Here is a 21,128-nt window from a genome sequence, read left to right on the forward strand (position 1 = left end):
AATACATAATTATATTACTTCGTTAAGGCTCAGTACGACAAGTCGGTAGGCTTCTCAGTAGCCACGTTTCCACGTAGGCTCACAGACACAACGCTGGTGAAAACGCTCATCACGACTGCGCACTTGACGTCCAAGAACATAAAACGTGAACGGGCTGAGACAAATGAAATATGGAGCCAAACATACAAAGTGGTTTTTGCCATTGGATAGTCGCCTTCGCCAAAATTAGGTCCAGCACTGGGATTATCTGGAAATTGCTGCTATAATATATGTTATAGGGCAGGAGGCTTTCTGTGAGTATAGTCCCCGTAAATCGAGCTATACGCACCATGTCGGTCACCTTGAAGTTCCCCATCTCGAAAACGATGGCGTTTGGCGGCGTTGCCGCCGGAAGCATGAATGAGAACGAGCAGGCGATGGTCACCGGTATGGCGAAGTACAGCGGGTGTACTTCGAGCGCCACGGCCTGGACACAGTCAAGCGGATACGGGTCGGCGAGGGCACACGTGTTGCATGATATCAGTGAATCAATCAATCAATCAATCAATCAATCAATCAATCAATCAATCAATCAATCAATCAATCAATCAATCAATCAATCAATCAATCAATCAATCAATCAATCAATCAATCAATCACTTTTTATAGTGCCCAGGAACACCATTGGGGTCTCGGTGCTGGTTCCCAGAAAAACAGCAAAAATGTAAGATAGTAAAACTACGACTAAAAGTTTTGAGATAAATAGATATAATGAAATGACACAAAATAAAGAACGGGATAAACAGTTGCATAATGAAGAACAGTGCTGCAATAACAAACAGTTGAGAGACAGAGAACATGCACGGAATGAGAAACAACTATTAGAAGTCAGGAGAGGAGCGCGGCGAGAAAGAAGCCACCCCCCCAAAAAAAGTGCGGAGCTCGGAACAGAAAGAAGACGGCGCATTCTGAAAAAAATATCAAAATGGAGAAAAAGGACTGTTGGAAAAATTTTGCATTCTGTGCGGGTAGGCGAGTGTTCGCTGAAAAACGCAGGAACGTGGAAGGGACTTTGCTCTCTCGTAGTCTTCTGAAGAACCCGCAGTGATACAGAAGCTAGTACAATCCGAAGATGCAATAATTTCATCACTCATTTTGTACAAAAAAGGGGACGTCGGTACGACTACGTCTGCAGTTAAATGAAGGAAGTGTAGGCTGATTATTTCAGACTTGAGAAGTTGTTGGCTCATGATGTCACAAAACAATATGTTTGTATATACTCATAAACTTGTTCTGCACAGGCTCAATTCAAATGGTATGAATTGTCTGTGCCATTCCACACCCCTGAAGTATGTTCGAGTAATGGGAGACAGAGGGATGTAAACAATTTGAGGGAGGCAATTGGGGCACGAAAATCTCTCGCCAATCTACAGACGGAACCAAGTGGGTGCAGGCATCGAGATGCTACGTGCTTTGGGTGGACGGAGAAGCTTGACGTGTAATAAGAAAGGACACCGACATCGCTTACTTCAACAACCCTCGTCGGCACTGCATTATCAGCAGAATCAAGGAAAAACGTTATTAGGTCTTTTACGCGACGATGAGAAAATGCTGGTTTTGGGTAAATTCAGAGCGAAACCATTTAACGCACCACTCACAGAATGACGATACGTCGGACTGCAGACCGCGAGCTAACTCAGACTTGTATATATCTTCCTAAATAATAATAATAATAATAATAATAATAATAATAATAATAATAATAATAATAATAATAATAATAATAATAATAATAATAATAATAATAATAATAATAATAATAATAATAATAATAATAATAATAATCACAACAACGAGAACAACAACAACTACGCAGATTCTCCTACCGTAACGAGTGAAAAGGTTTCGTATGCTGGCTTTATAAACCCATTTTTATTAGCCCCATCCCTCACAGCGTTCAGGTTATCACGTTCACAGTGATCTCGTTATAAGTGAGGCCTCCATTTTGCAGTACACAGCAGAATATGTATTCTCAAACGACTGAATATGACGCACATGTGTGAGTGTTCTTTTTTTCTCGTATATTTCTTGTATGTGCATGCATGATAGAAGATATACCGCGTGTCCCGGCTAGCGTAAAGATGCTGTTCAATGAAAAAACAAATAAGATTTAAACAAGTACGGTGTGAGATACAAGCAAGATCTGCAGTGTACGGTTATCGCAGACCTAACAACCGAAGACCGCAAGGCCTTAAAATTGTATCTTGCACCATGTTTGTATTTTTTTCGTTTTTTGCTGAACAGCTTAGCCAACGCTTCCCGAGAGCTGCACATGTTCAAACACCCACTGCTAAAGAACAGTTGGTATTACGTTAGCGTCTTTTCATGAATTCGTCTATTTCGCGCTAACTCAATTCAACTATAACAATTTCTGGAATCTGTTAGGGCTCAAGAAAATTAGCAAACTTGTGACGGCCCACACGTCACACACGCAGACCAAGCATAGGTAGTCCATGACTTTGAAGTGAACGTCTAAAAGAAGCATTCGCAAGCCGGCGTCGTAATCACTCGCTGACTGCACGCAGGGGCCAGCGATAACTCAACATCCCACCCGAGGAAACACGGCCTTTGCTTAAAATCAGCAATCACGGCGAGATTCCTCTTTATACTGTGTGTCTTATAGCTAACATTAAGCAAGCTGATAAAAAAAAACACGCTGCAAGGTGCGTTTTACAGACTTGCGGGAGATCTTATAATTGTATTTTACACTGCTTTCTTCTTAATCTTTTTTTTTTCATTGTGCAGCTTGTCTGACATTGGCTGGGACACCCTATATACTTGTCTTTGTTGTGCTGGTAGGTGATAGCTTTATTACGACCTTTTGAACTCACATAACGCAATAATTCCAGAAATTGGCACTGATCAGTCTAAACGGAGGCGCTAGCGGCACGAGGGCGCGTCGAGTTCCCCTCATATTTATTATCGCAATTAAACGGCAAAGGACTAGCTGAGCTCGTCGGCGATACTTTTTTTTGTGCTGTTAAGTTTCACATTGCCAAGAATTGGTTGAGATTGAGTGTAATCAAAACGATTGAAAAATTGCTTTTCATAAAATATTCTGCAGTCATAAACTTGGCCATTGTGATGAGGATTCAGAGTAACAGTGTGAAACGTAGAGGGTCAAACGCTTTAAAACAATTACGGTCAACTTTCTGCTTTTGCACCGAAGCTACGGCACTCTGCATGGAGAACTGCATATTTATCATACCGCCTTGAGGATTCGAACACACTCCCCGCTACGGCAGCGGTGACTTCTCACCTTTAATATCCCTGGCGATGCAGAAGTCTTAGTTCACATTCTACCTGCATTCGTCATCATGGGAGCCGCTTTCGAAATTCACGTTTGCCAAGTGTGGTATTTATTGAATAGTACATACGAGAGGTGCGTCAGCCACTACCGATAGCAGTCAACCCGGCAATGAGCCTTCGCAATGCTCGCCTTCAAGGTTCGGGCGCTAAGCGGCGCGTAATGAATCTTGGGCTAGAAACGAAGCCAGCGTTACATGCGTTACGGTTGACCCCACACACTCCACCTGTTGTGAGAATTTGAGCGTCAGAATAATTCGCTGACTAGGCCTCGAGCAGCGATATTCATTTGCTTATGCCCAATATGGATTACGAAGTTCGAGCGACAGTTTTTTCTCACCAGCCCAACGGCGTCAATCATCACCTCCGTTGTTGTGCCGAACTGCTAAATTAAAGATGGTTTCAAGCAGGCAACTCTAGTCCTGTTCGTTTAGATGCGACTGTTATCCACACCACGGTTTGAACAAAAGTAAGAACGAAAAACCACGCGCACCACCGTACCATCTCGAACACGATGGGTAGCATGATTGCGCTGATGGCCGTGTTGCTGGTGAATTCAGTGAGGATGGAGGCGGAGAAGCAGAGGATGGACACCACCACGTAGCTCGGCATCACGTTCAGGCCGCGCAGCTTGCTCACCAAGATCGTGGACAGACCCGACACCTGTGGCGTAGGACGGAAAACGAAACTATAGTCGAAATAATCGCAGCAGCGTGTACGAACGTAGGCGGGAAGGTGCGTTGAAGACGCAGAAAAAAAATATTCTGGGGGGCTTGTCGGCGCTTCAACTTTTTCGCTTTCTGTATCTTTCTCCTCCGTCCACAGTGCTGCCACCATATATTTTCAGGGGTCCCATATTAGGCTGATTGAGGGTGATCACCTCAGTTACCTACCCACTCTACATTGCCATTACTACGACGGTAGTTAATATACCTTTTTTTAGATATTCAGTTAAAGACATAGCGGTAAATATCAAGTCACATTTTTTCGTAGCATGCCTGGGTAGTGCTAGTAACTGTGACGTATTGTGCGGAAATCGTCAATAGGCCATTAACTACCTACCTCACGTAAGCCTTTACTGATTTCAGGGTATCCATTGTAATTGAGAAACTAAAGCTAGGGAGTGGAAAAGGTTATCACTATTTATTGCGAATACCAAGACTTCATAAATAATAATAATTTAGGAGTGCCCTACCAAAGAATGTCTTCCTCATGTACTCGAAACATTACATCAAGCATCAATGAACTTTGCAACCCCCAATTTGGAGATTAAGATCTAGAAATTTTCTTTGAATGAAGAAACAGTAAAAATGGGCTTATCTTAAACCCTGCCAAGTACAACACGCGACCCAAGCTTATTGTTCAGGTTTCTGCATTTTATTTATTAGTAACCGTAGCACACATTACGAAATGTTTACCAAGATGTTATTTAAACATAAAAATATGTCCTAGTTGGCTCACCATATGATTTCATGCGCCATATCTTCTACAGTGAACGGAAGAAATAAAAGCGACGGCATAAAGGGCTCTCACGCCCACCTCATTTTTTTTCCCTTAACTTTTCTCCCCGTTCGAGAACATGGCGCATTTGGTGACGTCTACTACACTGATATGAAGTTCGAGAAAAAAAAGAGCATGTCTGTCGGTGTGGGCATGGACTTTAGGACTAAACTTTGGAAATCTGTGTGCCGATCTCTCGTCCTACTTTCTACCGTGGCTGTATCGCGCAAGTCTGCAGTGAATAGTTTACAGCTTGAAGTGATGCGTAGGATACAGGGTTTCTCGGCTTATATAACCGAGGCACACGTAGCTTTTACCGGTGGATCGACATCGCAAAGGCGACAGCGCTTACCTTGGAAGCCTCGGCAAGAGTCATGCCACCGCATATAATGAGCACGACTCCCCAGTGAACTTTGGAGTTGGCCTCCTCCCAGGTGAGGAGGCCTAGGCTCTTGGAGCCGCGCAGTGGTTCCTTGGGCACCACGAACATCAAGATGGTAATGAGCACCGCCGGCACGCACGACGTGATGTCTCTGTGTCAGGAAAATTGGGCGTTTCATATGGTAGCGCTTTGTTGAAATTGTCGTCATGTGAGAAAACGTTTCAAGGAAAGTTAAAGTTCAATTATTGTAAAATGATCATTACTCTGCGGTGATCACTTTCGGAAATGTGACCTTCAGTTCATACGAGTTGGCTAAATCAGCACTGACGGACATGTAAGGAAAAGCTGCTTCGCGGATCCATCTGGCAGTCGGGGCAATTTTGCAACCATGTTGTTAACTCTTCATCCAATTGGTTGACAGGAAGGGCAATAGAAATGCTGCGCATTCAATAAAATGCCAGCTGTGCCAGTTACCACGCCTGTTACACAGAAACATACGTTCTCCCAGCGAACAATAACAATGACGGCAGCTACAACTTCTCTGTTCTTGCTTAGCTTTCGCAGCCAAGATTGCATTTTCGCAGCAAGATTGTCCGACTGTTGAATAAACACACGGCGCTGTTACTTACGTGGTGTTGGGGGAAAAATGCAGAACTTGCCTTTGTGTAGGCCTTTTCCCGTAAGTTGGTTCAAAAACATGGAGGCTGTGACATCACCTGGTCGCTTCCATCGTTTGTTGTACGGCAAAACATGGCTTTCGAGATTGGTTTCTAGTACTCCCTTGGGGGGAAGGTGCAGTGTGGACATCACGAAGGGCGCGGACAAAGGCGGGTTCACATTTTTTTTCTTTTGAAACCAGGTAAGCAATAGTGTCAAATGCTGTATTGAACGATCTTGAGAATGAGGTACAATCTTGGTTAGAAACCAGACCAAGCACGAAAAAGTGGTGAGCGCGACTTTTTTGTTTTGCTTTGGTTTTTCCAATGGTGTGCAGGAAAGAAATCCGCTTTCAGTACGTCACGGGAAAGAGGATACAGGCGCAAATCCCTGAAAAATGACCGAACGATAGTAATGGATAGCGAACGATCCCGATCGCTATCGAGATACCAGAGCGACGATTTCGTAAAAGCTGGACGACTCACTTGCCGTACGGGAACAGGCTTGCCCAACCGGGGACAATTCGGGGGTTTTGCGTGAGCCAGAGAAGTATCAGGATGCAGGTGAGCAACAGCACTGCCGCCTCCTGGAACCTGTGGGTACAAATGTTCCGGAGCCAATGAACGCGAGAACATCACGCCTGCAACACCTGGCCCATTTCGTGTAGGGGGATGACTACCCATTCGGATATTCTAAAGGTTTTCATTTTGCAAGATATCATTTTCTGGTAATTACCAATTTTGTCGCCTATGACGCACGTTTGAAGCGGCATTATTAAATGAGCTTTCTACAGAGCAAAAAAAAAATAAAATAAAATGACGAAGCCACTCATGCAATGAAAGGAGGCCTGATGTGGGCTAGCAAAGACGCAAAATTGCAACACAGGGGTGACACCGCCTTGAAGTTTCTACAACACAATCTTTTTATCGATAAAGCTGGGCTACCTTTCATTTTCAGCAAATTTCGATAACCTTTACTTAATCACAACTGCCGAAATAGAAGAAAACATTGAAACACAAGTGTTCACATTGACTTGCCGACGCGGGGTTTTGGCGGGAGGTCTAAAAACATATGAAAGTTTAGTTTTCATTTTTTATTTGAGTAATAAACATTGTACCATGAGTTTGACAAAAATACAGTTTTGAAATAATTCTTTAAAAAGAATTTAGTTTTTTGTCGTGCCTTTAATGTATTAACTGTAGCAGGCATGCACCAACCAACAATAATTCATCTCTGCAATAACAGTGCTTAAGGCATTTAGTGATGTTTGAAGTAACGCGCATCTGTAACAGCACTACCGAGATTTTACTATACATGCTATAACATTAATTATTTCGTACCATATATAGGCACGAAACTATGGCCGCCAAACGCTGAAATATATACCACCGAATACTTTAGGAGCGCTTTAGGAGCCAGTTATTCATTGTCCTGAAACAAACATATTGTGTAATCATCCTTTCCATTACGACAACCGCTAGAAAATGCATTTGGTAGCGCGCGGAATTTTCTACGCTCTAATCATCTAAGCAAAACGCAACGTAAGATTGTATTCATGCGCGAAACGTTATCTTTAATGTGCTAAAATAATACACTGTGTAGACATTTATTGTTAACACAAAATATGCTTGCTTAGTGTCTGATTTGTTTTATCTGTCTGTTTAAAAAAAAGGGGGGGGGGGACAATCAACGAAGCTACGGAGTTGCGCCAATGAGGTACAGACCCCAGCAAGCCTTGAGAGCATTTTGGCCGTGCCCACCTGCTTATACGTCATGGTGTAATGTCTTATTTGATTTCATTTGATAATAGAGTGGCACTTTATAGAGTCATTTGTGCCACACAATAGGGCTATACACACCCAATACAACTTACTTACGTGCAGTGAATTCATTATGGCCAGCAGCGCTTGTTTAAAATACACTAGAATAACTTCACACGACCGCTTTTACATTTCGCTTGCTGTTGGTGGACAAGCATCACGCGCCTAATACATGAGCTGACATTTCTGCTCACCGCACCACAAGTTGAGTCACAGTATTATAAATGCGTTTACATCTTATGCTCAAGGCCGAGGACCAGAAGTGTGGCTGCGTAAGACGATTGGGAACTATGCACTTCTCACCGAAGTTGTATAGAACGCGTCACTAGCACTTGGAGCGAAACTCAAGGGCACCGCTGGATTATATTTATAGCACGAAGTAGTTAAAAAAAACGCACTTGTTTGGCGAAGAAAAATATCGCTTGCTAGTGGATAAGATGAGCAGGAAGTTTCCCTCGCCGATATTCACATCCAGGCCATAGTGCCGGTACAGTGGAGCGCTTATACAACGAACGGCTCTACAACGAAATGACCTGTATAACGAAGGAACGATTATTTCCCGGTTCTAATGTGAGCTGCGGGGTGCGCGAACTTTACAACAAAGTGACCTGTATAAGGAATAATTTGAGAGGCCCCAAGCACTAAGTTGAGGCCGTTCGACTGTATACGATAGTATGGCGTCAAAAAGTTGCGAAGCATTTTCGTTCATTTGGTCCACTTTTGTGTAGATGGAAAGTTTAAAAACTCCCTGGGTAAGCCATAAAGTTTTGGAACCTTCAGAATGTGATGCCCTATTGCCTGATCTAGTCATAAGCAGGCCATGTCAAAATTCACTACTTCACGAGGAATCAAACAGCGCAGGAATTTCAAGTGGACGTCGCGACGAATCTTTTCGTTTTGTAGTAATCTTTATTTATTTTCCTGACCTACTGGCTCACCATAACTCCAGTCACGATAAATGTGCGGCATTATTTGGCATCCCATGTAATAGCAATGTACAAATCCTCCTAGACCTCACATTCGTGTTCGTACCCCTTTAACGGAGTGCGCATTTGTCGATCAAACGCGACAAGTTGGCGTAGGGCGTATAGAAAGGTCCCGATTCATGGAGTGAATGTACTATTGTCTAACATGTTGATCTTATGTACATGCGCGAGGAACCCTGTACTCAACGCTACTATAGAATTATCGCTCAGCTCACTTTTTTTTTATTATGGGGTTTTACGAGCCAAAACCACTTTCTGATTATGAGGCACGCCGTAGTGGAGGACTCTGGAAATTTAGACCACCTGGGGATCTTTAACGTGCACCTAAATCTAAGTACATGGGTGTTTTCGCATTTCGCCCCCATCGAAATGCGGCCGCCGTGGCCGGGATTCGATCCCGCGACCTCGTGCTCAGCAGCCCAACACCATAGCCACTGAGCAACCATGGCGGGTCTCAGCTCACTTGAGCGGTCCAAGGTTGTTGTAGCGGCGCTCGAGCTCCTGCTTGATCTTCTCGCGACTTTCTTGTTCCGTGCCCTTGGGTCTGAAAGAGCATAAGTTTGAGGAGAAAAACACAATTATAACATTTACTTTATTGCATAAAGACAGCGAAATTAAAATAGCTGAATACGGCAATCGTTTTTCCAGCTTTGTGGATCATTATTTTGTTCGCTAGACAAAAACAAGCAGAACCCCAGAACTCTAACGATTTGTGCACACTGTTTGCCATTGTGTCTGACCTAACCGAATGTAACCCGGCCTAATCTAATCCAACATAACCTAATATGATATAACCTAGCCTCAACAACCTAACCTAAATGGCGGGTGCGGTGATTCTATCCGGCTGACAGGCCTGTGCAAAAGTTGTAACGTACGTTCTTGTAGGCAATACGATCATTCTGCGCCGAAAATTGCGAGATATCGTATAGCTCTCCATAATTTAGTTTAGATTATTCTTTTGGGTCCTCCCAAATTGATTGTTCGTATAAATATTCTTATAGTTGTTGCATGGTTTTGTTTTTATTATTTCGCCATTCGCGACCATAGCATTACGTGATAAACGAAATAGATTTGCTGATTAAAAATTAAATTTTGGAGTTTAACGTTCCTGAACTGCGCTGTGCTTTATGAAGGACACCAGAGTTGAAGAACTTTAATTTTCTTTTTCAACGCGCATGCACTTAAATCTAAATACGCAAGCCTTGAGCGACTCCGAGCAATCTATAAGTGGCCTAAGCTTAAGGCAGCCGTGTAACTTTCGTAGAGCGATACAGCAATATTTTTGCAATCTTCAACTGTCAGAAGCATCGTGCGCTACACGTAACGCTTAGAACTCGATGTTGTTAGACAAATTGAGCTAAGACGTCCCAACTCACGCTCCTGCTTCGAGCATGTGCACGTCGTAATGTCGTTATTGATGTCGTAAAAGTGACGACGTCATCACCGACGTCTATCACATGGCGGTCCGGTCAAGTCGTAGTTACGACATAGCATTATTATTTCTAGAACAATTGTACATTGTTTATGCAAATTCACCAATCAATAAGGTACCCACTCTGAAAAAAAGAATATGTGCGTATCGCTACTGTGTTCTTCCTGAAATTTCGCAGCAGCGTCGTAGTTTATCACCCAGATCGTTCAACATAACACTTGCAATTGTTAACTGCTTGGCTTGCCAAGAAAAAGTGCTGTTTGCCTTCCTCTGCTCCCTTCACGGTGAGTGATTATGTAAACATGGGGAATTTGTCCTTTCCGTCGTCTGTAGTATATGGCAAAGCATGGCCTCCATGAGCCATATTTATTTAATAACTAGGGGAAGCGGGGGAATGTCGACGACAGAAGGTTTGGACAAAGGCAATTTTACGCTTTTTCTCAAGAAACTATGCAACTAACAGACTAAAGTTCTATCTTAAACAATGCAAGTCAAAAAATGCGATACATCTGCAATATTTCAGCAAGAACGGACTATCAGTAAGCACGAGAGCTTGTTGTGTGTGATTTGAAGGGAAAAACACGTTTCGGTAAAAAAAAAATGACAAAGTAGCAAAATAAGACACGTTGCCTGGCTAGTTTGTGCATGTTTAAGAAGGTAGATATACTATTTCATACACTAGTTAAATAAAAACACGGACAAGGGAACAGGCACCCTGTGCGTGCCCTTCCATGTCGACTCTTTCGTTCATGTTTTTTTGTTGAGCGTAGATTCTGGTAAAAAAAAAAAAGGAAAGAAGAAGAATAAAGGAATTTAGCGACTTCGTTGACATTGTCCAAAGACGGTCTGCGTTAACGCATTTAACTGAGATCCTAGATTTCACGGATGGGAACTCGACAGAGCTTGCTCACGTGAGTTTGGCCACGATCCACTGTGTGTAGACCCACGCCAGGAAAGTGCAGACAAGCATTGGTGGCACGTTGTATAGCATCCACGCCAGGAAGGTGAGGTCGTCTTGCTTGAAGTGCCTGCGTGGGTGAGAGCAGCACTGAGTTAAACGCAATGGCTAGTTCCAATTAATGTCGCTTCCAACTAATGTCGCAATTAATGTGCAGGGAAAAGAAATGCTAGTGTAGCTACCATATATATCGACCAGAAAAATCCACCAGGCGATGCGATTACATCAGTTAAGGGTGTTTATTGCGGTGGGCTTGGCTTAGTCGGTGAATGAAATACACGCCTATTTTCATGCTACCCCTGGGCAGATTGCCTTGGCTGAGTGGGGTGACGCAGTGAAATTATCTACGATGCTACACTACTGCGTACTGTACTGGGATCCTGAAATTCAAACTGACAGTAATTCTAATAAAAGGCTGTACTGTAGCTACGCAAATGCTCCTTGCGCAAGTACTTGACAAGCATTGGAGGCAGGCACGTACCCAAAAGGCGCCTCCCCCCCCCCCCAAATCAAGCGGCATACCCCCGCCCCCCTCCCCACCCGCGCCACCACTTCTCACACATTCCTAAGGCGCCGCCAAATCAATGTTGAGACTTGACAGCTATTCAGCTGTCAACATTTTTCTGCCTTTTTCATTACTTTTGGATGGCAGTAGTTATCGGCATCTCTTGGGGTGTGAAGGGCAGTTTTATCAGCGGTGCCTGCGCGATTAACTCGAGATGCGTTCATTTGCCACCATCTATTCAACGGTCGCACGCATCGCTATTGGTTCGCTAGTTCAACCTTCTTTGTTCAGACTGATCCAGGGACCAGGAAAGGGATTCGGTTCTGAGTGAGCTGGTCTGTACATGCTCGTGGAACGAGTTGCGGCTGGAGAAAACGCCGATTGGGTTTAAAAATGTTTTTGCTTCTTCAATATTTCCTCGAGTGACGGCTCGCCACGACGCTGGCAGATACCCGGAACCATATACCCGCGATTGGGGTTACATAAGGTGGAAAATAAAATAATTCGAAACAGCGTCCATCATCAAAGTCTGCAATATCCCTTAAAGCCATAAGCAATGTGACTGTGACCTGTTACCTCGTCTGGCTTTTCTCTAATTGTACAGTACTTTTCGTGCAGAATTGGCAACTGGGAACAAGAACCACAAGGTGTTGAGAAATTAAGGGATCTACTAAGAAAGAGAGCCAAGGCAACAGCCAAACAGGAAGGAAAAGCGAAAATTAACAATTTAACAGCTGTTCGTAAAAATATCTAGGGTTCAACATCTTTTTACTTAAAAAGGCAGTAAAAAAAAGGCCGCCGGAGGTGGAGAACAATTCCGTGTGTTTTGCACGACGCTTCTATACAGTTATCAGTCGAACTGCTTGAAGTACCCACTTCTCTGCTGTTCTTATGTGGGTGTTTTTATAACCTTCCGTGGTGGATGCAGTATGTTTAGAACCGCATCATCCGGCGCTCTACGCGGTTGTACGGGACTGGCCGCCACGCATCGTTACACAACTTCCGAAATAACAACACGAGTCGGTTTCGGCACTTGGTAGAACAGTAAACAGGGGATCCAAAACAACTGTGATTTTTCTGCAAATATATATTTTTCTATAATTCTTTCTGACCTAATTAAAAAAAACGCTGCTATAGTAGGATACAACTTAAGTCTGCAAAGAAGTGTTTGCCCACGTCTTCACAACCGCCAGCCAATGTTCCTCCGCGAGGCTGCAGATAATTCGTACTTCACACTTTTCTTGTTACCCAAATAAGGCGATAAACACAAAAATAAAATTATTAGCGCCTAATTTTATGCGTTTTCTTTCGCCTATTATAGTGGAATGGCGAAAGCCTAATTTTTTATTGAACTGAAATATAATGGTTGCTTAGCTGCAACTATTTGTCAATTTGCACTTCAGTTCGCAGGGAAGTTTCATGAGTAAAATGGGCTAAGCATTTAAATGAACTGTACCGCAGACTTTTGAAGAGTGAAATGCTGAATCTCTATACACTCTGTCCATGATTTTTGCACAATTAACTCATTGCTTCCACCGATGAAAACAACCTTCAAGAACTGCGGGCGCTCCGGAGCTATCAAGTACGACGCCATTTTTAAAAGGCTGCATGGCGATGATTTTGTTTGCTTGTGTGATTCGCTGGCGGAGGGATACAACCCCGCGTGGTCCGTGTGCCTTGGTTGCTAGCTGCTGTTTTTCTTTTTAAGTTGTATTCTACAATTCAAATCATTATTTTAAGCTTACGCTTGCTTACTTGTTCTTGGCAGTGTTCTTCCTTTGATTCTTTCCTACGCGAGTCCATTTGATGTGGTTTTTTGTTTGCCAAGTAGAGGAGAGGTTTATCTCGCAGGCCTATCTGTGAGGTACACCTTATTTCATTACTATTTGGCGGGTTTACGCGTCTTTATGTTGAATGGTTGACGTTATTCATATTTGTACTAGTAAAGGTGCCCCTTCCTCATTTACATAGAAAAGTTACCTTGGTTTACCCGCCCCTTCTCCAGAAAAAAAATCCTGGGTACGTGCCTGATTGGAGGACATGATTTCTGCGAACGAGTATTCAGCAAATACACAAATATTCAAAGCTTTTGGAAGGCATCTCCATGTTATTTGACAGAGGTTGCGTTCAGTTTGCAATATAAACATATGCCATAATTGCAACCTTCAAATAGGATACCAACGAATATTTGGTAAATATGTATGTGCTGACTTATTGTTTTTGAAGATTGTGCGCCAAAGCGTATAAAACATCTGTAAAAGTAGCATGTGCGTAGCTGGCCCAGGGTTTTCTAAAACTCGCTGACAATTTAACTTTGAAAACCCTGTATACGCTATAATACAGTTAGTGCCATGGAGGAAGTAAGCATACGCATCGAAACAAATCACGACGTGATATCCTGATATTGGGCAGCAGCAAGTACTCCAATCATACGTGGTGTTCGGTTTTAAAGTTTACACATAAAAAAAATATCCTGTGGCATACAGCACAAATCTTATTGAGCTCGATTACTAGAAGAGGTACACGTTACTTACAGTAAAGATACAAAGGCATAATTGACTAAGAGCATTTGACTATTCAACTTTTTAACGAATTACTTTAGCACACACATTGCAAAGCACGATTGAAGCGAGTGATTTCACCGGCCCCATCCAGTAGCACCAGTGTTTAGATAAGCACAGTTAAACGTGCGGTAAAAATGCACTGTTGCTCCTTTTACTTGTTTCACAACACGCAATTTTATGCATTCAAGCTCTACATTTATTACAACAACGATGCATTTTGTGCCAAACTTTGGGACCGCATATCTCAGAACTGGCGTCATCGATAGAATTTATTCCAAGCGAATATGACTTTGGAAGTCATCGGTTACAATTCGCAAATTGCAATATGGGCCGTGCTACAATTAATTTAAAAGTTAGGTAAGCCTAGTTAGTTAGTCAAGTATTCCTTTTCATTTCTACTGCTAGAAAATTCAAGGGGCACTTACTCATGAATAGGAAATTATTGCGACCGCGCCATCAAACGCGGGGCGACGTCCGGTGGCGCCACTGGCGAAGTCACGTGACTCGAGCTGCCCCATCATCAGAAGCGCCGCGACGTGACCAACGGCGTTCGTCACAAGGTGCTGACAACCCAAGCAACGTAGTGGGTTCGGGTGCCTTAATTAGGCCTATCTTAATAAATGTGCTTTTATTAATCGTACCTTATTTACCACCAAAGGTTCGACTCCCACCAAAGGTCGAGGGTTTGATGACTTTTTGAGCCATCCGTGGTCCTATCAACGCAGACAACTACCCCTGATTTACCACCTCATGAGTCATATAATGCTTTCGCATTAATAATGTCCACCTCAGAGAGTAATCCAGGTGACGTAGTAGAATTGTGCTACATATGCCACGGGTAATTCTTAAAAATCATTTCCACGATCAAAAGAAAAATACTGCATTCCGCTGCCTCTGCCACGTTCTCTAAAGACGCGAAAGCCGAACGCGATGCAGACACCTAACGCCCTTTGAACAGAATGACGCGAAAGCGCGTTTAGCTCTGCTCAATGCCCTCCTCCTCAATGGCGCTGCGCACTGCATTGGCTTCGCGCTTCACGCAGGAAAGACAGCTCTCGCAGTTAGCGGTAATCAACGCCGATACGAACGGGTGCTATCTACGAAGTGCACTATAGTTTCCATGTCAAAACGCTGGCTTCAGGCTGAAACGTCTATTGCTCCCATGATGTTAGTCTGTGGCTGCTTAGTGTATTGTTACTCACTTAGCGTACATCGCCTGCAAGATCAGATTGGGTGGCGTGCCGATCACCGATCCGGTGCCGCCGATGTTGGCGGCGTAGGCGACCGACAGCAGCATCACCTTGCGCATCTGGATTACATGCAGCTCGTCCTCGTGTCTGCAAGGGAGAGAGTTCACTGCAGTCGTACGCAGAGACAGGCAGCACGGCTTAAAAAAAAAGTGGGGTTGGGTTGGTTGGATGGGGGGGGGGGGAGAGACGCAGAGATGGACGGGGGCAGTGCTTCGTTAAAAAAAAGTATTTATGCTGCTCGCAACGCTAACAAACAGGGTACATTATCCACTATTCTGCATGTTCGCATCATCCTTACTCACCACGATGGAGAGGCGCTCACTGGCATGAACCACTTTTTTTAGAGCGCAGCTCTTTGGCGTCCGTTCCTGGGTTTCGCGTCGTCGTCGGCCTCGTAACCAGCTCCGCCCCCCTTTCATCCCCCCAGCGCTAGCAGCGACCGACTGATACCGCTGAATGCCGCTGACGCCGCTAGAGAGTCAAGATAACGTGACTGCATAGAACACCGTCGCCCTCCCCCTGTTCCGCATCGGCGGCGTTGTCCCTGAAACCAACTCCGCAGCTGGGGTTGACTCACTATCGGCGTCAGCGGCATCAGTCAGTCGCTGCTATCTCTTCCCTCCTCCCTTTATCGTGTTGTACGCTTGCTGCGCGCGCTTCTGCCCCCATCGTTTGCCGCTGGGTCTACACGCCGCCCCCCTCCCCCCTCTTCCTGCGACTCTCGCTCCTCCTCCAATGCAACCCCTGTGCGGTGGCAATCAGAGAGCCAGATCGGTGGCGGCGGATCTGTATATGTGCACCGCCCGAGCCGAAATTGCCGCTGCCGTTCGCCACTGCGAAATTATCTGCCAGTTCTTTCTGAAAAATAAAAAAAAAATTCTGTGATAGCGCATACATGTGTTGCTCGATTTCTTTGCCTCAATCTATCGAAAAGGTGAAACAGCTTATTTGCTGCGCTCAAATTTCGCATTAGGAAGTAACGTAATCGTCGGTAATTTTTTGGTGAAGCACTTCCGTAAAACCTTTCTTTTCACATCTATCAAATTGAAGCTAGACGCAATGAACGCAAGTGCTAGAAATGTGGAGGGGATGTTAGGAATGCAAAGAGTAATGAGTTGGTGAAGAAAAAAAGTGAGTCCGGGATAATGGAAAGCGTTCCGGATAATCGTGCCGTTCCTTGCACCTCGAAGCTTTGTGAGGAATGCAACAGCTTAGTTGTTTTAGCAGTACAAAAAAAAAGCTTTATAGCCATAAAATGACAAACGTTGAGCTAATGAGTGCCTTTATTGATGTGTGCCGGTGGACGAACCAGTTTGTCATTTCTGAACTATAACATAAAAGTATGAGATATAAGTTTGTAGATACGTGCGTACTTTGACAGAAAAACAATAGCAAAAGTGTACATCGTAAAACGAATACATTTAGAACGAGTAAGGGACATCTTCGAGCAGGGAATGAAAATTTTAGAATTCTTGCTTTTTTGAAATGGCTAGACATTTCTCCTCGAAAAGATCTGCAAGCGTATGCTGAAGCGCCGCTACGCGTATAATCAAGCACTGACATCAAATTTGTAAGTTATAAGAGCTAAAGTGACACTGAATCTGTTTACACTGGCAAAACACTCTTTCAGAACTCACTTTCCCTAAATTTATCATTATAGGGTAATTATTATAATAGAAAATGGAGGTCTAATTTCCGTTATGTATTTCTAATATAGACATTTTTTCTATTTGAGCTGCTATGCCTTTATAACACTTTCAGACACTTGTCAAGTTGACCTACTGGCTCTTTTGTAATGTAATGCTGATTTTTACCCACAAATAACTTACTACGCCCCAAAACAACGTTCTTAGACATACTTCAGTTTCACAGCTCCCTACGCAAGCCCACTGGCCGACCTGGCCAACGTGGCCTGTAGAGCTTATCCATCAGTAAATGTAGTATAGACACGCACTTTCAGTTTTGTGACAAACATGTCATGCTTAAAGTAACAGCGACTTTACAGTGTCGGTGTATCTGTGTCAATGTGTCGTGCAGTCGCGTATCTTCACGCATGGTGCTGCGTCTACTATGATTGGTGCGACGCGTCGTTTGCCCCACCCTACCTGTATACCGCTTTCACGAAAAGCTGCAACCCCCGCACAGGACGTCTAGCCGCCTAAGCCATGACCATAGCATCGCACGCATCAACTGTCGCACCTTAGCTCTAAAGTCATCATTTTTTACGGCCCCGATAGCACTATGGAATGGCCTGCCAAATACCATCGCATCATGTACTAACCGCAAATCATTCCGGGATAAACTAAATGACCATTTTTCATGAGGGCAAAAGGTTCCTGTCATATTCAATTCGGCACTCTGAACAGCTGATTATTTTTTTTATTTTTACTTCTTTTTCGTGTGATGCCTTTTTCACTGTATTTTTCTCGTGTATTAATTGAGTGTTCCATACATATATCTATATTTCTTTTTCTCGTGTTTCAATCCCGTGAATTTTACTTTGCATTGTATACGCGTGACAAGAACATTTCACTGTTACATACTCTTTTTTTGTTATTATTCCCTTTTGTCAATTTATTCTTTCTCTTTGACCTTGATTTTGCTCCCCCCTTATGTAAAGCCTTCGGGCCTTTAAGGCAAAAATAAATGAAATAAATGAATGTGGTTTAGCAGCCCACTGCAATTTTAATGCCCAGGTTAATGCGAAAAACGAAATTTCTCTGTGCCGACCTCGGAATGCACGTGTGGTTGGCGCATCGAGGCTGTAGCTGTACGGGGCAAAGGAGCGGCCGGGCGTGACGACACGGTCTTCTGACCAACTTTTCCCAGTCAGAAGTGCCACACGGACCTGCTCTGTGCTTTTTTCTAGCAGCGTATTCGTACCACGTGTAATAAAGACGAGTGCCTGTATATAATCTGCAGCGGTATCAAGAACGAATCGCGTGCAGCTCGAGGTTGTAAGGTGCACCAAATGCTACTCCTCTGCTGGTAAGCTAATCACCTCTCATTATTTTGATGCACAACGATTCTTTGGCGAGTACCTTTTGCAAAATCTGTCTGTGTCGCGAAAAGTGTAATGCCTTGTATCGACAGAAAAATGCGCCATTTTTGAAGACGCACATTAATACGTTAAAGTGTGAATGTCGATAATTGGCATCTATACAAGCTATAAAGAATAAGCAAACTAAACTCCTATCTGCAAACGGAATGTGCTTGGTGAATTTCTACGCCCGCCATCTGTTCCTTGTCTAACAAACCTAATTTGTGCATGCCTTTTGACATGTCCCTCACGCATCTAAAAATATGTACGTTCACTCTGATCAGCGGAAGTGGCAAGAACCAACTCGACAACTGAGCATTCATAGGTCAAAGGATTATTTCATTTTCTACGAACAAAATTGGCAACTAACGTTGTGAAGTCTTTTATTTACTAGAACAATTTTTTTCAAGGTAATCTCGCATTTTTTTACTGGCGCGTCACGTCCACGTGCCCTATAACCAGTCGTTTTATATCCCTTTTTTCTTTCCTTTTTTGTCAAGTGAATGCGCATGATCACACAAAAATACTAGTCATGCCAACGATTACAAATCTTCCCATCCAAACACAGGCACTCGCGGATGGTTTCGCCAGCCTGACTGGGGTGTTGCAGAATAAATCGCCGGAAGCAGGATTCACTAAAGAGTGATGAATTAATCTTTAATTCTATACGCGTTCATTAACGCTGAATATGCCAAGATTATTTTGAACGACCTCATATCTCTGCGAATAAAGAGGCTTGTGGGGGTACAGAATCACGTACATTTGAAGCCACAGGCATTTTTCTTCATCGTATTGTCCTTACTTATGTGTCTGTAGTCGCTTAAGGGTTGTGCTCGGAGGCTTTGCTCAAACAAAGTTGCCTCGACAGCAAGAGATAACGTTCATAACCTTTAGAAAGTACTGCACTACACTGTTTGTGGCGCACATATGAACTTGTATGTCGCAGTTTTACTTTGCCTTGATGTTATGCACATCCGGTCGTGCTTAATTGTCAAGCCATGTGCTTCCCTGAGGACGATTTCAATTATGCCTTTGAGGGTAGTATAGCCGCTCGAAATAGAATTTTGTGGGTTTTGTTGCAGCTTTTCTTGCAGCAAATTAGGCGCGATACCCTTCACGGACAACACTTTCCATAACTGAAACCATTCCACCTACGAGCTGCTTCATGCGAAATGATTCACATATCGCTGCTGCGTGGCATCGCCCTCAATAAATTCACCCTTTCAGAGTACAGAAGACAAAATCACATTCATCAGGTTGGTAGTCCCAGTCAGGCGCGCATATTTCGAAGGCGAGCACAACAATATTCCAAGTACATTTGGTTTGCAACCTGCATGAAGTGCATTCCTGCAAGCTTCCGTTGAAGTGCCTGTCAACTCTCGAGCTGCTTCTGTTGGTGAACTTCGCTTTTGCATCACATTTCTTGGCTTCGATATACGTACGTGAAGACTGGGAATAACTGAGTCGTGGAATCGCGCCGTGAACGAGCGTCCACGTTTCCAGTGAGGAATCAATATATATTTGTTCTCAAGAGTTAAAATATTGATCGTCGTCCTCAACCTGACGCTTCGCACACGTCGGGCTTATCTGTGGGGCATTCGTTCTTTCGGCGCAGCATGTGTTTCCATATATAAAACTCTCTGCTGTCGTCACGCCGCGAAAAAAAGGGACTACCAGCAACACGTTGCATCTGGCCACTCTAGGAAAAGCAGAACTGCAAAGGAAACTTCTTCCAGTAATGAGACACCGAATTGCTCTGCGCAAAACTTTTCACCGGAAGAAACCGCCGTACATGACGTGGCACCGAAAACATGACCGCAGCAGCGACAGACAAAGCAGCACCACCGAAATGAAAACAGAAATAAAAGCAGAAGCGAAACCAGAAGTGTTAGAAGTGACGAAAGACGCGATTGCAGCGCCAGTAGTTGGGGTGACCACCACTTCGGCCACCTCCCGAGCGGAGCTGCGAAACTGAAGTATGTCTAAGAACGTTTTCCTTAAGGTCGCCTCCGAAATCCATGATGTCATGGCAAACTGGCGTGAAAACTTCAATGCCAGGTCTCCAAAGATGTTTTATTTTTGTTAACTTTCCTGGGGGGCTTATACCAAGCCTCTTATCGCAAGAAGGAAGGCTTTTGCGGTATTGTAAAAGCCTATTTTCGCTGAGACAGCTCAAATTATTCTCTATGGTGCACTTTTACCTTAAGAGCCTAGAAAGTATGAGCGGACGCGCATGCTTGTGCTGCCAGGGCCAACGCTACGCCTGTTACTCGGCATTTGCACGAACTCTGCGCAAGTGTTGAACACTTAGAGGCTATAAGAACTTCTGGCTCAGCTAATAATTTCCGGCTCAGCTAACAGAAGTTCAGGCTGTGCCAATAGAAGCATAGACGTGAGCTCAGATCCATCTTTAAGAGACTTCTTTACGGTTGCAGTGTTCAAGGGGTTGTTCGACGGTTTTCAATCATTGAAAGGCTGTTTTCAGTGAATGTGCACAATAGCTAAAATAAGCATGCATTCTATGCAATGTTAGGTAGTGTAGATGAAGATGAGCCGCGCGTGCTCTTGAAATTCCCACGCAGCGAGTTACGGTTAACGCGCGAGCTCATGCCTAGCGCATGAATCTTGTATTTTTTGGTATTTTTTTAGCACACTAGCCGTATTAGACTCATCGTCTAGCACGTGAGTT

General features: G+C 43.8%; 1 protein-coding gene across 1 annotated transcript in view; it reads right to left on the minus strand.

The window, feature by feature from the left end:
* LOC135902949 (solute carrier family 13 member 2-like) overlaps positions 1–21,128 on the minus strand; it is a 38,398-nt gene that overhangs the window by 1,198 nt on the left and 16,072 nt on the right. The window contains exons 7-13 of the mRNA XM_065433289.2: positions 15,352–15,486; positions 11,034–11,150; positions 9,154–9,234; positions 6,370–6,477; positions 5,198–5,378; positions 3,847–4,008; positions 329–466 (exon numbers count right to left, since the gene is read on the minus strand). Of these exons, the coding sequence (XP_065289361.2) occupies positions 329–466; positions 3,847–4,008; positions 5,198–5,378; positions 6,370–6,477; positions 9,154–9,234; positions 11,034–11,150; positions 15,352–15,486 (922 nt within the window). The remainder of the gene's footprint in view (positions 1–328; positions 467–3,846; positions 4,009–5,197; positions 5,379–6,369; positions 6,478–9,153; positions 9,235–11,033; positions 11,151–15,351; positions 15,487–21,128) is intronic.

The sequence above is a fragment of the Dermacentor albipictus genome, chromosome 3 (assembly GCF_038994185.2).
Source record: "Dermacentor albipictus isolate Rhodes 1998 colony chromosome 3, USDA_Dalb.pri_finalv2, whole genome shotgun sequence".
Lineage (NCBI taxonomy): Eukaryota > Metazoa > Arthropoda > Arachnida > Ixodida > Ixodidae > Dermacentor > Dermacentor albipictus.